A 16,869-nucleotide genomic window follows, 5' to 3' on the forward strand; every position below is an offset into this window, starting at 1 on the left:
TTGCCTACCTCCATACGAATTTTTCTTACTGCAATTATTTCTCCGTGATTGTAACCTGTTTCTCTCATGTAATCAAATAAATGTTCTACAGATTGTAGAGCAGTAGAATGTGAAATTGTATTTTCTTCATCTTCGTTTTCGGAATCATCGCTTGCGTTTGATGCAGTAACAAGCTCAATGATATTTTCGTCAGTTAGACATTGAAATCCTGATTCCCATTCGTCGCTTCTAAACCACTCTTCGACATTTTCAGCGTCAACTGATTCGAAACCTTCGGTTTCTTTAACTTCCTCAATGATGTTATCGATATTATCTTCGGCAATCAAAGATGATTCTTCATCCAATGACTCTTGTGGCAAGATTTTTCTCCAAGATCGTGCAAGGGTAACTGATTTTACTTTTGACCATGCAGCTGCTATACCATGCACTGCATCCAATAATGAATAATATATGGGTAGGATACTTGTCCAATTTGACCTCTGTGCACGGATAGTAGGGTACGCTTCATATTACCTTGATTTTAGCTCCTGAAAGAAGCTTTAAAAAAGTGATTCCGAAATGATGCACAGATAATCCGCAAACCAGATAATCCACACACGGATAATCGGGAGTATACTGTATTATTGGATTGCTGACCCATCTCACCACCAAAAATTTATTATGTGACTCTTCAGCATAAAAAGTTGAAGACTCCTGTTCTAAATGATTGCTTGCACTTGTAACTTTATTAATTTAATAAAATTCTAAAACCATCAATAAGCAGTAAAACAATGATATTTGCTTTTTTTAAACCTTTAATTTGATTACCGGAAAAATAATTGTGTGTACCTGAAGAAATGAAACATTTTTTTCTGTTTCATTTTAGCTGGTCCCGAGAAAGAGCTATTGATTTTATGATGGAACGTGTAGCTTGTTCCAGAGATCATATTGAAAAGGAAATTAACAGATACATTACCTGGCCAGGACAAGTAAGGAACCATGCAAAAAATTTTAAAATTTTGTTTATGATTTTAAGTTAAAATGGTTAAACACACTCTCAACATGATTGTTCTAGGAACATAAAATTGATTGCTTGTCAATCAAATATAATGAAAACATGTCATATAAAGTATGTATAGGATACTAATGGTATAAGTTTTGTATCATTTGATGTTAGTGCATGCTTTGAAATGTTTCATGATTTTAGTTTTGAATCATGGTATGGTGTACACATAAATTTAAAAAGAGAAGATATTCTTTAAAATGTTTATCAAGTAAAGGAGTTAGAAATTTACATGTAAGTTGTAGAATGTATATTGTGTGGCTCGACATTCATGGTGCTCGGCGGAAGAGTCAACGAAACCAAATTCCTAGGAAATGGGGTTGGCAGTCAAGGCAAAAAGCAAATTTAGACTTCCACAACATGCTCCTTATCTAGGAATAACGCACCAGTTTTTAATTGAAGTTAATTTCATATAGTACTAAAACAGGGATCAAAGTCGTCCTATATTTCCAAAAAATCCTCTGTTTCTCAAAAAAGGTCAAAAATTATCCTATATTTCCTATAAATCCCATTTCCAAAAAAAAAAAAAATATATTTTTGATACCCCAGAGGAATTCTACACCTTATGCATAACGAGTTATGTGACCTTTCATTGAAAGTTATGCCCTACTTCTGTTATAACTCGGTAGGCTATTCTAATAATAATTATCCATTTATATGAAATCAATTTTAATAAAACAAGATGATAATAGATAAGCAAAGAGCTTACCTTTATTTGTTCATCTGTTGTTCACGTTGGGCCTTCTCTCTATAATCATTTTATATTTCCTTTAATTGTGTAGTATTGTCATTATTACATGCTTTATGTAGTCGGTGCTCAATGATTTAACTAATAAAGAAATTAAATACATTTATTAGCTAACATTACATCACATCTACATGCTACGGTGGTTCCAGAGAGACGGACTGTTTTACAATATGGATGCGAACGCGGAACAAAAATGAAAAAGTTTTGGTTTGGATTTGAAAGTTCGCATTTCAGTTTACAGTTTTGGTTTGCGTTTAGCAAGGTTCCTCTTCAGTTCACTTCAAAGATCACTATTGGAACGTCATTTCTAATAACTTCATCAAAAAAGAAGCTCTTACATGGAAAACCAATGATAGCTTTTCACTTTCTGTTGTTTTAAATCTCATGCGTCCTGAATATTGCTGTAAAATTCTTGTTTAATTTCGCTTTTTTATTGAAACACTTAGAACTACTAGTGTGACTACTCATGACAACCTGATTTTAAAATCTCGCTTGCTCTGTTTCAACTTTTTCTCTATTTGAAACATATTTCGGTGGCACATATATTTTTCTACACTTAACTGAGATTTCCACAATCATCACTGATAATAAAGCTGAAAGCCTGGATGTCGGGATGTCTGGATGTGTGTTATGTGCATAGTGCCTAGACTGTTCAACCGATTTTCATGAAATTTGGCACAGAATTAGTTTGTATCATAGTGGTGATCACCTCGAAGCGATTTTTCAAAAATTTGATTTCGTTCTTTTTCTATACCAATTTTGAGAACATTGAACAGAGGCAGATATCATAACGTGGACGAGTAAATTACCAAATTATCATAACATGGAACCCTAACATGGGTGAGCAAATAAACATAGCAAATTGACGAGAAATTCATCATCCATCATTTGTAAATATACAGGCGAATCAAATGACCTTTTAATTTTCTACTACAGGCGAAGCCGTGCGGGTACTGCTAGTATCTTTATAAAACAAAGTCAAAAGAAAAAAAAAGATAAAAATGTAATTATGTCAGCGCTCTTATGAAGTTATGTTTATTCACCAATTCATTTTTTATTTGACTGAAGCTTGGTTAAAAAAGTGTTCCAAACATTCGTTTCAGCGGCCCTGAAATATGTAAATCATAATGCAGTACCTTGGATGTTCTTTAATAATAATTAAGCATTGCATTTGCTTTCAAAATTTCACTGAAAAAGCCCTTTTTGACACCTTTATTCTATTTGTTCACTTATTATTTCTATTCCATTATCTAAAGATCGCAAAGGTTTCCTTTCTGTTTTTTTTTATTTTTAATCACAAAATTGGTAGCCCGATTTCTGAAAAATGGGGGGGGGGGTTGCAACACCTTTCTTGGCAAAAGCCCTGGTGCCTCCATCCCCCCCAAAATGTTTGTTCATGCTATGCCTCTGATTCCACCTCTATAATGATATTTGATAAAATTTTAATTGAATAAAGTCTAGGAGGTGGAAGGCTCTGAGCATGGCAGCTTACTTCAAAACTAGTAAACTAGTAGTTTACACTCAAGAATATCTACCTATTTGACAAAGCAATACTTTCATGGAAGCATAAATATATATGCTGCGTTAGGTTTCTGCAATTGATAATGCTATGTTCTTATAAGTTAGCAAGATGTTGCAAAATATTTCTTGTGAAGCAATGAATAATAGTTGCAACCAGATTTTTACATCATTAATATATTTCATCCTTATTTCTCTCATTTCATCTTGAACATTTTTCAGGTTTTTTTTTTTACATTGTTACCTTGTTTTTTAAAAAGGTGAATTGCCATCATTTTGAATTTTTCAAATGTGTTTTAGCAGCAAAATTTTATTGTTTTTATATTTTATGTGTATTAAATATATAGTATTAAAATATATAGTATTAAAATTTTCATATTTAGGCTTGTGCATATAAGACTGGTGAAATGAAAATTTTGGTTTTACGGAAAACAGCTGAAGCAGAACTTGGTTTGTTCCCAATTTTAATCTTTTACTTGGTAGTTTTATAGAGTATTAAGTTTAAGAAGTAAAAGAATATAAAACATGAGTAGGAACAAAACGACTGAAAATTTGTGCCTAATTATATTGTTTAATATTCTTTTAGTTTTCAAGTACAAAGGTGCATTTAAGTGTTAAGTTTGTTAGCTTTTATTACTTTAACCCTCCAAAACTTGCATCAAAATGAGTAACTTGAGAACTTGCATGTGAAAATTTTTCTCAGGTTGCTATTTTCCTTAAATTTATAGAATGTAATATGTCTGTTCATTTCTTTTAGTCCATTTGGGTACATTCTATTGGACATACACTGGTATGTGGTACATATTTCTACTTCATAATGTGCCGCTGTGCTGAAGAATAAAATATTAAACACATGCTATTGTAGTTTTTAAGATTGAATTTGAAACATTTTATCACCCACTATGAAATTCAAAGGTATTACATTTATAAGTTAACAGAACTTGATATTTGTTGTCTTAAAATTTTATCAAAATTGTGTCCTAAAGTTTTTGAAATCGCAACTCCGACCCCTGCCTCAAAGTCAAAATTTTGAACCGTACGTTATAGCAGGATTCACTTAAAAGTCACACCTTAAGCGGTCTTCTAGAGGGGTTGTTTTACGTGGCTTGAATTTTCCATTCACGTGGTTGATATTAAGTAAAATAAACAACCTTACGGATAGCCGCCTATTAGAACTAACCAACTTCGTGCCCTTGCCTTTACTCGTGTAATTGGTGTACTATTATTACAATTTCAAGAAGAAATCTATTCATTTTTTAAGAGTTATTTTTGAAGTTAATTGAATGTTATTTGTTTATTTATTTGCATTTGAAAGTTGTGTTCCAAACATCTATATATATAAAAATGAATGTTTGTCTGTATGTCATCCATGAACTCAAAAACTACCCGGCAGATTTGGCTGAAACTTTCACCGTTTGTTATTTTTGGTACTGGGAATGTTTATAGACCAGTTCGAAAAAAATCCGATCGATAGTTCCTTTTTTATTCCAATTTAAGTCACAATCCATTGGATAAATACGAATAAAATTAATTCGCTTGAAAGATCTCATTGACAAGAAGTTAGCTGTTGCCATTTTTCTTGAGTTTGAACAAATAAATTCTTTCTTTGTTGTTTTATGGCTTTTCATGCAACGGGGGGATTTAAAACTTTTTCTATTTGATATTTTTAGCGATGGATTGATCTTGCAAACTGCGTGAGTACAAAATTTGAGTATGGTCACGGCTTCACTTGATACCTGGACCGATTATTATGAAAATTGCTATATATATGTATTTTTCCACGGAGAAGGTACATAATATGCTCATTGAAGCCACTCGCCACCAGGTGGCACTGCAGAGTAGCAACTTCTGCCCTGTTCAACCGATTGTCATGAAAATCAGTATAATGATGTTTTTTTTTTGTTCGCGTAGCAACACGCGTCGGGTACAGCTAGTAATCTATAAAAAAAAATGGCATTTTAAATTGAGTTACCTTGTATGCACAATGTGAACATTATTTTTAAAAAATAGTTAATGCTGTATTCATTAATACAGTAGTTTTTGATTGGAGAATAGATGTCAAAATGATTCAATTTCCTTTACATAAATATGTCTATTATTTAGGGAAATGTTATTGCATTACTTCTATAATTTTGCTTTTACTTGTTTTGGTAGCAAGTATTATACTGCCTTTAAAATTTAGTTCAAAATTGTTTCAATATTCACTTTTTAGTTCTCTCATAATTAGACGTATGTCTTTAAGAGTGATTTTAATAATACCTTAGAATTCTTATGCTGAATAGTTACTGTAAGTAAAGTATTTGTTATAAATTTTCTATAGTATTTCCATGTAAATAGTTTCACGTGCTATTTAGTAGGGTTTTTTTCCTTCAATAAAGTTCACTTGATATGTTTTTGTAATTACTACTTCAAAAAAAATTTCAAAAATCATCTTTTTGAAATGTATTTTAAATTAAATGCTTAAAATGCTTTAAGCACTGCGTTTTATATAAACATACAATGGTTTTAAAGTAGTGCAAAGTGAGGCAACTATTATCACTGTTAACGTAAACCAGGGAAAAGTCAGGGGAAATTTTTTCCCGACTTTTCCCCTTTCACTCCTCCTGTCGCTGCTCTGAGAATACTAGATATACTTTTTTCTTCTTGGTGGGAGTTCTGGAGGGTTAGTTGCTAATATGTTATCAGGGAAAAAATTGTTTCATTTTCTTTCTCATTTTAAACAAAATCATGACGAATAATGATTTGTTTCGGATATACTGTATTTTGTATGGAGTATTTATTTTCTCTTCAGTAAAAAAGATATTTTTCCTTTTAATATAGGGGATAAGTTCGACATACGAGAATTTCATGAAGCAGTTTTGAGAAGTGCTGGTCCCCTTTACCACCTAGAAAAAAAAATCCAAGAGTTCATTGACAAGAACAAATAGAAGGTGCATCATTCTTTAAGATAAAAGGACAAACAGTTATATTCATGTTTTATTATTGTTTTATACATTACAAATTATATTAAAGCTTACAAGAGACTAGTATACACTTTTATTCATCAATTTGAAATGTACCACTAAGTGCAATGAAAAAGCAACTTCCACAATAAATATCACATAGCAGGGCAATATGTACATTTTGAAACATCACTGCAAATTCTTAAACAGAATTACATGATTTGAAATAAAGTAATTCATAATAACACGCCTTCATCTCATAGAAGACATTTGATTCCTAATCAAAACCAACCTTGCTGTGAGGCATTTCATATTTTACACTTTCACATCAATAACAATTAAATGAAATATTGGTTCACAGTAATGTTTTTTTTCTTTTCAACTAATTGTAAAAGTAATTCGTTTCAGAAGCAAACTGGTATGTTCTACTTAAAAGACAATGATTTGAAATTAATATTCCATTTTTCTATGCCCCCCAAAAGAAGAGCAACACATACATAAGCATGACAAATATATACAAATGAAATAAGATGGTGATGAGAATTAATTTAAAAATGCAAAGTATTTTTACATCCAAAAATATGCTACATATATAAATCAGCCCCAGTATATTTAAAATACTGAATATATTTTTTTTACACATCCAAAAAATATATAAATGATTTTGTAATTTTATATATCTGTTGGTTTTCTTGCTAACCAATGAATGCACTGTATAATGCAGGAAAAATATTAGTTTACTTGGTAGTAAAACACAAAACATTAAATAAAAAAATAAATAGGATACTTTGCTATTAACACATACTTTTCTACATTTTCAAACTACATTTCGATCACACAACCAACACTTGCCCAAAAAAGTGCACACAATTTCACCGGTAATAAGCCAACACAAAGCATTTCGCACTTTAATAATGGCATAGTCAAGATTTGTTAAAACTTTTTTGATTTAGTGAGAGATTTAAAACACATTATTACCACAAAACTTACAAATATACTTCAAGTACTGAGGTTTTGCTCTAAATCTGCAGTCTGTCTGTTAAAATAATTCTCAAAATACAAGATTTAAACTGAGTAGAAATGACTTGTTAACAAATAATTTATATCATCTAGAACTAACTCATGTTGGAGATGAATTTAGCATTTTCTCTGACCAGGTGAAGTTAAAGATTAAAATTTTATTAATTAAATACTACAATAATGAATCGACATGATGCAACAAACATATTTTTTAAACATATTTTTTTTTTCTTAGACTTATGGGACAAACAGATTATCAAGGATAAGGTTAAGGTCAATTAAAAGTCAATTTTATCATGCGAATGAAATTAAATATTTTTTTAAGAGGAAAGTAGAATGTTTCATTATAGTAAATGCAAGTGAGAAATTTCACTCTACATTTGTCAGAATATAATTATATAAATTTCTTGAAAAATGTTACTGTTTTATAATTTTTTAATAATTTCATAGAATTTATAAAAGAATGAAAGACAGGTTCGATTTGTTTCTTGTTTTTATTTCTTTATAAATCCTAATACTGATTAACTGTTTTGAATGTGATAACTTTGCAAGAGCACATTTAAAAAAAATATCTTTTCTTAAATTTATTTTATATTCAAATTTAACTGCTTATTAAAACCCAGTAAATAATTCAAACACACAAAAATAACAATTTTGTGTTACTTACTACTATTTATTATTCAATTGTCTTTTTCTGAACTGAATTTTATGTTTTTTGTAATTGTGTTACACGAGCGTGAGTTATTCTTTGTTAAGATATACAGCTGATGAAATATGTCTTTCGAAACTTGTTCTTATGAATTTCAGACTGTTAAATTCAATCAAGATTTCTACCTATCAGAGGGTTTTTTAAAAAGCATAATAAGAAACAGAAGTTAACAAGCTCTCTTGTGTCTGCATACAATATACCGACAGCCTGTTACATGACATCCTGAGACTGCAATTTCATCCTTATGGACTCATCAGTTTGGAATAGTCAGTATGATAATTTGTAAAATAGTTTAAAATAAATAAAAACCAAATTTTTCATGCGAGCAAAAATAAAATTGAGGGATATACATAGGGGAAAGAATGTTTTGAATGTTCACATTGTGTGATATCTGCAATGAAAAACATACTTGGATAAAGTTTCTTAAGACTTGCATTTTCCCCCTAAAATATACTATTTCGCTAAAAATGAAATTCATGATGGGGTTTTGAAACAGCCATCTTTGGGTGGTACAACGTTCTATAATCTAATAAATCTATGAATTAGATCATGATGATGCTAACACTGAAAACATTTATGGACACTTTGATATTGAGATCACAAGTTTGTGCAAGGCGTTGATAAAAGTGCTCACCATATTTTTCTTCAAGTACAAATGTTCTTAGGCAAGTATTTTAATTATAAACTTCACAAAAAAGTACTTCATGTAGTAATTAAAACCACTACGATCAACCTTTCCCACATTTTGGTTAGCTTTTGGTAATCTCTTGTTATGACGTGAGATAAAATTCTGAAGCTCAATGGAAAACTATTGAGCAGATGGAACAAAAAAATTTAGCTTTAAATGCAAAAAGAGTTCACTGGAAAAAAGTTCTGCCAAGAGTGATGAAATTTTCATTTTTCTCAAATCCAAATCAATAAAACTCATACACTAATAATAAGAATAGACCCAGCTATGGCAACCCTTTTGCTGCTCATAAACCAAACCATGTGACTGGTGGATATCCTAGCAACAGCGGGCATTGATCGTAGCAGACGATCATAATAAACGAGAAATAAAATAAGTACAATTGATGGAACACGGAAGAATGATCTTTTATGGAGTCCGATTTGTAAATTTGTTATTCTAAGTTGTAAATATTTTGTTAATATAGTGAGTTTTTCGTTTAGACAGTACTGTGCATTTTCTTTAGTCAATTTCAATAACTCTCTAAAAAATTAAAGATGCAAGCGCCCAAAAAGAATCGGCAAACGGTAAGATTTTTACCTATAATTTCAATTTAAGATACCGATTAGTACATTTTTGCGTTAATTTTAAATGTTTACGCCATTACGTTCACGCCAACTCTGATGTAGCAATTTCAAATGAAATAAAAGTTACTGAAAACTGTGATCAAAAACTAATTACTAATGTCAAAATAATGCATAACTAAAAGAAAACCAGTTCAATCTCTGCACCTGGAAAAAAATTATAATAAAAACACATTACGTCTTAAAATACATGTCGAGTGGCAAACTATAGATAATGTTGCCATCTAGCAACCATGCTGCCGAAGATTTCGCCGAGCCTCCCACCAGTCACATGATGTATCCATGAACCAATTTTTTCATCAGCAAGTCTGGGAAAGCTCGGTCTACTCTTATCATTAGTCTATGGTAAAACCTTTTGTTGCAGTGTAGACTAAAATAGTCAAACATCAATCCAATGAACATATGAGAAGCAAAGGGATGTAAGTGCCAAAATTAGGGATTTCGAGATAACCTGTACAAATGGTAGGAAAACCTCTCCTCTGTTTCAGTGGAAGTGATAGATCTTCAGTTCAAAATAAAGTACTTGGTAGGTGCTGTTATACAGCATGATTTAGAAAAAAAATTAAAGTCTAGCTAGGATCTGAACTTCAACTGCATTTTCTCAAAACTTCAAAAAGCCCACTTACATACCTTTGCTTCTGAAAAAAGAACGAAAATTTTCTTCAAAGTTTTTTTTTTTTTGAGCAATCACGATTGCATATTGCTTTCATTTGACTGTTTTGATGTCCTATCATTTTACTTTCCCACCGCCACCCTCCGCACCATCACCGTCGACCGGCTCCTCACGATGCTGCTCCTCTAGCGAAAGCCGCCTCCAGGTTGCATCCATTTCCTACACACACTCGCATACATACACAACTACGCACACACAAACACATGCACACACTCCCACTTACACTCACTCATGCCTGCACACAGACACAAACACATATGCCTACAGACACACACACGAACGCCTACACACACACAGCACTGCATACACAACACGCACACACATGCATACATACACATATACATGCACCCACATACATGCGCCCACACAAACACACGCGCATTCATACACACACATGCTCGTGATTGCGAAAAACAGTTTAAATTCAAGATGCCAAACATTCAAATTAATATAATTTTTTTTTTTGGTACACAGATCAGTAAATTCACGCATTGTGCCGCATGATAATCCAGTCATATGCGAAAAATTTGTAAATTGTGGAGAAAAGCGACGTTTCGTAGTTTTAGCAACCAAAATGTTGGATGAGTTGCTTCCTTCAACATAGTGATTTTAAGTCTACTATTAAGTAACAAACATATTTTTGTCTAGCATTTCATTAAAATGGATATCAAAAACACAGCTATCAAAGACATAAGCAAGAACTGAATTGTTTTTTGTGTTGGGACTTAAGACAAAATAAAAACATATCACACATAAATTTATTTTCAAGTTTAGTGTATTCTAGTATGCCATTCATGTCAATGATTTGTGCTTGATTCATTTTATCTAGTTTAACTTTGACAAATATACTTCTTTAAATTGATATGGCATGAATCATACAGTGAGCAACATGTAATTACATGCGTAATTCATGCTGTGTTTCTTTATTCTTCTTGTTTAAATGTTTTTGTAACATACATTCGAAAATATTTCATTGAAATTTAGCTAATTAATAAATCGTATTTGTATTGCCTTTCTTTGTAGGCTGTTGCTATTTAAATATATATAACATTGTGATATAACATGATATGCTAATTTTTCATGTATTTGACTTCAACTTACATGTTTAAAACAACAAGTACATAAAAATTCCAATGCAAGGAAAAGAAAACTTATCTGAACTGTTCTTTTTTTTGTTGAGATGTAACTTGATATAGAGTTTTTTCTATTGCAACATAGGAAATTCTCATTTGGGGTACAATATTTTAAGAGAGAATTTGACAATTATGACCCACTTACCCTGTGTTCTCAAGGATTATTAATTTGGAAAAAAAAAATGACCTTTTTTCGTATTAAAAACCCATTGAATCATTTTCACTCATAAATTTTAAAAAATTCAGTTTCCAAAACTAAAATTTTTGGTTGTTATTTAATTATTTTCACCAGTAAAACTGCTTGGTTCCTGATACGTTAAAACAGAAAATAATTGCATAAATCTTTGGTTGAATTCGCACTAAAATATAATGCATCTGAAAGAAAAGACGAAGAAAGACTCTTTCAAATTTCTGCGCCAGTCGGCGGTTGTCGACATTGCTAACTTTTGCTCAAAGTACCAACCCTGGTATTATGTAGGCAGGAACCATAGACTAATAATAAGAATAGTCCGAGCTATGGCAACCCTTTGCTGCTCATGAACCAAACCATGTGACTATTAGATATCCTAGCAACAGCACGCGTTGATCGTAGCAGACGATCAACTACAGCGAGAAATAAAATAAATAGAAATGATGGAACGCGTAATATTTATGGAGTCCGATTCGTAAATTTGTTATTCGAAGTTGTAAATATTTTGTTAATATATTGAGTATTTCCTTTAGATAGTATTGTGCATTTTCTTTAGTCGGTTTCAATAACTCTCTAAGCAATTAAAGATGCAGGCGCCCAAATAGAATCGGCAAACGGTAAGATTTTTACCTACAGTTTCAATTTAAGACTCCGATTAGTACATTTTTACGTTAACGCAAAACGTTTCCTCCATTATGTTCACGCCAACGCTGACGTAGCAGTTCCGAATGAAATAAAAGTTACTGAAAACTGTGATCAAAAACTAATTACTAATGTCAAAATAATTCATAACTAAAAGAAAAACAGTTCAATCTCTGCCCCTGGAAAAAATTATAATGAAAACACATTTCTTAAAATACATGTCGAGTGCCAAACTATAGATAATGTTGCCATCTAGCAACCATGCTGCCAAAGGTTTCGCCAAGCCTTCCACCAGTCACATGATGTATCCATGAACCAATTTTTTCATCAGCAAGTCTGGGAAAGCTCGGTCTACTCTTATTATTAGTCTATGGCAGGAACTGAATATTGATTTACTCTAGATCTAGTTGACTGCCACAATAATACCATGTTATAATGTCAGGTAGAGATAAGCCCTATCACTTGACGGCATTCTGTTGCAGTGAAAGGGAAGTTTGTGATTTGTTGATGCAAAAACGAAACTTCGCAGGACTATTCATATTACTTCTGTCCATTTGTCCTCTCCATCAGACATCCATCGTGTTGTAAGTCCGTCTGATGGAATCACCATTTAACCTCCCGATCTCCCCAGTGGTTGTGGGTGCAGTCGTTCCTTCCTCTCTAGACACGGCTCTATTCGTGGCGGCATCTAAGTGTTGGTATTGACAGTGAGAGTGCAGATCTGTCTTCTCGTCTTGCAACTCGATGCTCCAGAATGGAATTCGAGGTTGATGTCGACGATGGTCCCAGTATCTGTAGCAGGTGGCCATGGCAGCCACCAGAAGCAATACTCCCAGAGTTACGATTACGGCAATCAGCGGTAGAGTTCCATCAGCGATGCTTCGGTCTGGAAAATGGGGAAAGAAAAACGAAGATGATTATTACCTGTAGACAGAATACTTCATGATTTTGGAGAAAAAAATTAATAGCCATAAGTATTTGAAATGGATACATCGAACTGATTCTTTGTAAAGAAAGGTGAAAAGCTAGTTACATATTTTTTAAGGTGTCATTAACAGTTCTGTGTATGTTTGTTACAAAGCATGGGTTTTTATTGTGCCTATTAAGAGGATTTGTTTTGCTTTACTACCTTTATTACCTTTGTTCCAGGTATTCTGATAAACAAGTTTATACTATACATAAAATTATTTGAAAATCCCTCATGAAAATGTGAGTAAATTATAAAAGTAAACTTAAAATGGGTAATTTGGATAAACTTTTAACACTTAGAATTTTAGAGTTTAATTCTGAAATATTTTATAAAACAGTTTGTTTCATTCTCAAAAAGTACTTTATGTTTAAATTATTTTGTAATTACATGAGAGTATTAGAAAGTCTCATTCATTTTTTGATTCATCCTTACTTCCTAAATTTCTTTAGCATTCTGAGCATAATCAGTAAGTAACAATTTTTAAAAATATGATCAATTAAAAGACCAATCAAGTTCAGTAACATCTGCGAACCATTTTCAATCTTAATTATTTCTTAAATTTATTTTACCTTGCTTTCATCATTGATTTTAGTGATATTTATGCAAAATTTCACCGTCAGTTACATACATTGATCATATATGTATGTTGATGATACAATTTAACCCTTTCAGGAAACTTTGAATACATTCTACTGAAAAGAAATAATGGGGGGGGGAGCTAAAAGGATTAATGCTTAAAATTCTTTCTATACCCATATTTGTTTTTAAAATACCCACCTGAATTACTCCTGTGTGCTGTAGTAGGAAATCTGTTCTCGAAAAAGATGCAGTCCTCACAACCAGGTGCGTTTCTTTGTTCAGCACAAAGACTGGAACTGAGACAGTTTAAGGGTGTGCACTTGTCCTCTGTCCACTGGTATCCAGCCGTGCACGATGTGCATAGACTGCCTCTATGTCCGGGAAGGCATTGCACACAGGACACTTGACCACTTGTTTCTGAAATTAAAAAGAATTTCTTAGCCCAAAAACTGTTAAGAAGAAGCTAGAATTTAAATCACATTTTCAAATTTAACTATAGCTGGGGAAAACCTAACCTGGCGGCATTGTGAAGGCCATGGCCACCGCCAGGATTCCAGATAAGGAGGGGCAAGCATAGGCAATAGTGGTTTTTATTTGCCTCCCCCCCCCCCTATTGTGAATCTCTGAAATTGGTTAAAATTATATTTCACTTCTCACCTTAAAAAACAATATTTTTGGTCCAGAGGGCAGAAACAGTGGTTATGTGGCTCTCCCACAGAAACTTTTTGAAATCGAAGTCCTAAAATTGCAATTTTAAATTATCTTTGGTGACATTTGAAAGGAGTGTGAGAGTCAGCTTCTCAGCGAAAGAAGAGCAGTTGCTCCTGCTTGCCCCCCCTGTTCTGGCTACGCCCATGGTAAGGACTATGCAGGTTCTAATCAGAGCATTACAATGCTGCTAGATTAGGTTTGCCGAAAAACTACAGTATTAGTGTTTTCCAAAGTTTTTAAGAGTTCAAGTTTAAAGGAAGCAAACATTTCAGATCGCCATTCGAAGAAGTAGTTTTGAATGAAATTTTTTTTGAAGGTCTCCAAGCTTCGTTCTTAAGCTTATCGATGGCAAACCAGGTTTTACGCCACTCTTTAATAACTTTTTTAAAGAATTATTACTAAATTTAATCTGTCTAAAGGAAGTGCAAAACGTTCTAATTATCACTTATTTTGATTAAAATTACGTAAAAATAAACATTTGAGTATTGTGAAAGCCCCTTTTTTCAGGAGCGATAATTTTCTCTAAGTTGAAGATGTGATTTTGTGAACTGAAAATTTCATGACCGAACAGGTCTGAAAGTTGGTGAAAATTATATTTTGCAAGGTTTTAGTTTTCGCGATAACGACGGGCTCGCGAAAATAAGTGCTCTTACAATATTAGAGGTTACATCTCTGTCAAAAAGCCACCATCTTTTATCATGAAGAATAAAAAATATGGTGACCTGATTTTTCATTTTTACAACACGGGGAGGTATAAAACGCCTGAAAGTTTGCAAAATTTAAATCTACATTACGAGAAAAGAAAGAAACCTTTGCTGTGGGGCCAGAACTTTGGGGACAGAAGCGTCCTCGCCTAAAACCTTCAAAATCGCGGACGTTTTGTTGGAAATTGTCATCTTAAAAGTCATTAACATCTCTCAGAAACAGATCAAACACTTTTTGGAAAAATAACCCTGCCATTGCTCTCATTTTGTGACTAAATCTTGTATTTTAAATATATTTTCCGTTTTTAATAATAAAAACAACATTGCATCCGTAAAATATGAGTTACTTAGTAGGAGAGCTTTGTCTCATTTTCCTGGTACAACCATATGGACTACAGCCGTTTCGTGAAAATTAGGTTACATTTTCCTTACGGACTTGAGGAAGAGTTTTCAGCTAACAATACCCACAGACACAAAGCTTGTTTCCTTTAGCTAATCTGCAGGTATTCACATACTTATTCAACTGATGCAGAAATGTTTATTGTCTTCATTTTCTATTTTGACTTGTCATTCAATGAAATATTGTATTTCAAAAGTAAAATTCTTTTCAGGTAAGGATTGTTCCTTGATATGATCTTTTGCTAGTGAGTGTTTTTCACTCATGATATTTATAAAATTAAAACAGTTCAAACAAATTGTAAAAATTCCTGAGTTTAGAGGAGTATAAAAGATATTTTCTGACAAAATTTGATGAGCGACACTTTTCAGAAAAGAATTTAAAAAAATATTTAAATGTTATTTCCGTCACCGCTTTTCATTTAAAAATTATGACTATAATAATTTTTCATATATTTTAGCCTGAAGAATCCTTAAAAAATTATCATTCATTATTTTTGAATTTTAGTGTGAAAAAAAAATTAAATAAAAAAACAGGTTTTTTTGCGACCCCAAGTGTGAGTCAAAAAAGCCGCGAAGGCAGATTTAACATAGAAACCCGGCTACAGTCTTTGCACACATATACTCATCATAAAGGTTAAATTTGCAGTTGCACACATGCCGAGTTTCATATAAAACATTAATGGTAATATTTTGTAGTAAGTTACCGCCCCTAAGCCAGGGCTAAGGCAGAAATACTTAAAATATACCACCAGCTCAGTTATTCCATCCGAGGATTTCTGCGGTTACTCATCTGGTGTGCTGATTCTACTTTAGCTACCAGTTTGTTTGGCTCTCTTGGCTCCCTTAAGAGGATTTTCGCCACCAGCTCATGTGATTCCTATTCCGGGCTGACGAGTGCTAAAAAGCACGAAACTGCAGTCCTCGGATAGAATAACTGAGCTGGTGGTATATTTTAAGTATTAATGGTAATACTTTGCCCAATTGCACACAGTTGCATGGGAAGTATAACAAAAGGTTCAAGATTTTAAAAAACATTAATTAACATTATCAAACATTTACCCATTTTGCACTCAGCAGTAGAAGTGAGGTTAGAGCAGGGGCAGAGGACACACTCTTTGCCGGCTCGAAAGTTCCCCGGGGCACACTCTTCACACCATGCGCCCGCGTACCCCGGTTGGCAGGCGCATTCCACGAAGCCCGGGCGACGAGTACAAGCAACCATGCCCGGTTCGCTACAGTTGCAGGCTGCAAAATATAGAACAAAGTTTTTAAATTTGAAAAACTGCACTTTTTTGTATGAGGGGAGTCGGGAAACAAGTTTCCACTGTTGACCGCGGTCTTAGTTATGTATGAAAGGCAAAAAAATGGAAGGGGCCATCAAAGATAGCTAATTAAGACATAACTTTTATTTTCCCACATAAATACCAAGGACATTGAGACATTTGAATCGATTATTTCAGAAAGGGCATAAGTCCCACTGATACAACTTTTCAGGAATCAATAAAAAGTGATTACTTCATACAGAAATGAACCGAATTCTGCAAAAAATTTTAGGGCTAATCTAGTCACAAGTAGTGC

General features: G+C 32.9%; 2 protein-coding genes across 2 annotated transcripts in view; one reads left to right on the forward strand and one right to left on the reverse strand.

Moving 5' to 3' along the window:
- The window catches only part of LOC129229422 (uncharacterized), a 52,432-nt gene extending 43,490 nt beyond the window's left edge, over positions 1-8,942 (forward strand). Inside the window, exons 16-19 of the mRNA XM_054863727.1 lie at positions 866-968; positions 3,692-3,758; positions 6,129-6,238; positions 8,078-8,942. Of these exons, the coding sequence (XP_054719702.1) occupies positions 866-968; positions 3,692-3,758; positions 6,129-6,235 (277 nt within the window). The 3' untranslated portion in view covers positions 6,236-6,238; positions 8,078-8,942. The remainder of the gene's footprint in view (positions 1-865; positions 969-3,691; positions 3,759-6,128; positions 6,239-8,077) is intronic.
- A 3,486-nt stretch (positions 8,943-12,428) lies between these two features.
- LOC129229783 (uncharacterized) overlaps positions 12,429-16,869 on the reverse strand; it is a 308,830-nt gene continuing 304,389 nt past the window's right edge. The window contains exons 4-6 of the mRNA XM_054864158.1: positions 16,351-16,536; positions 13,676-13,894; positions 12,429-12,814 (exon numbers count right to left, since the gene is read on the reverse strand). Of these exons, the coding sequence (XP_054720133.1) occupies positions 12,495-12,814; positions 13,676-13,894; positions 16,351-16,536 (725 nt within the window). The 3' untranslated portion in view covers positions 12,429-12,494. The remainder of the gene's footprint in view (positions 12,815-13,675; positions 13,895-16,350; positions 16,537-16,869) is intronic.

This window comes from Uloborus diversus, chromosome 9, assembly GCF_026930045.1.
Source record: "Uloborus diversus isolate 005 chromosome 9, Udiv.v.3.1, whole genome shotgun sequence".
Classification (NCBI taxonomy): Eukaryota; Metazoa; Arthropoda; class Arachnida; order Araneae; family Uloboridae; genus Uloborus; species Uloborus diversus.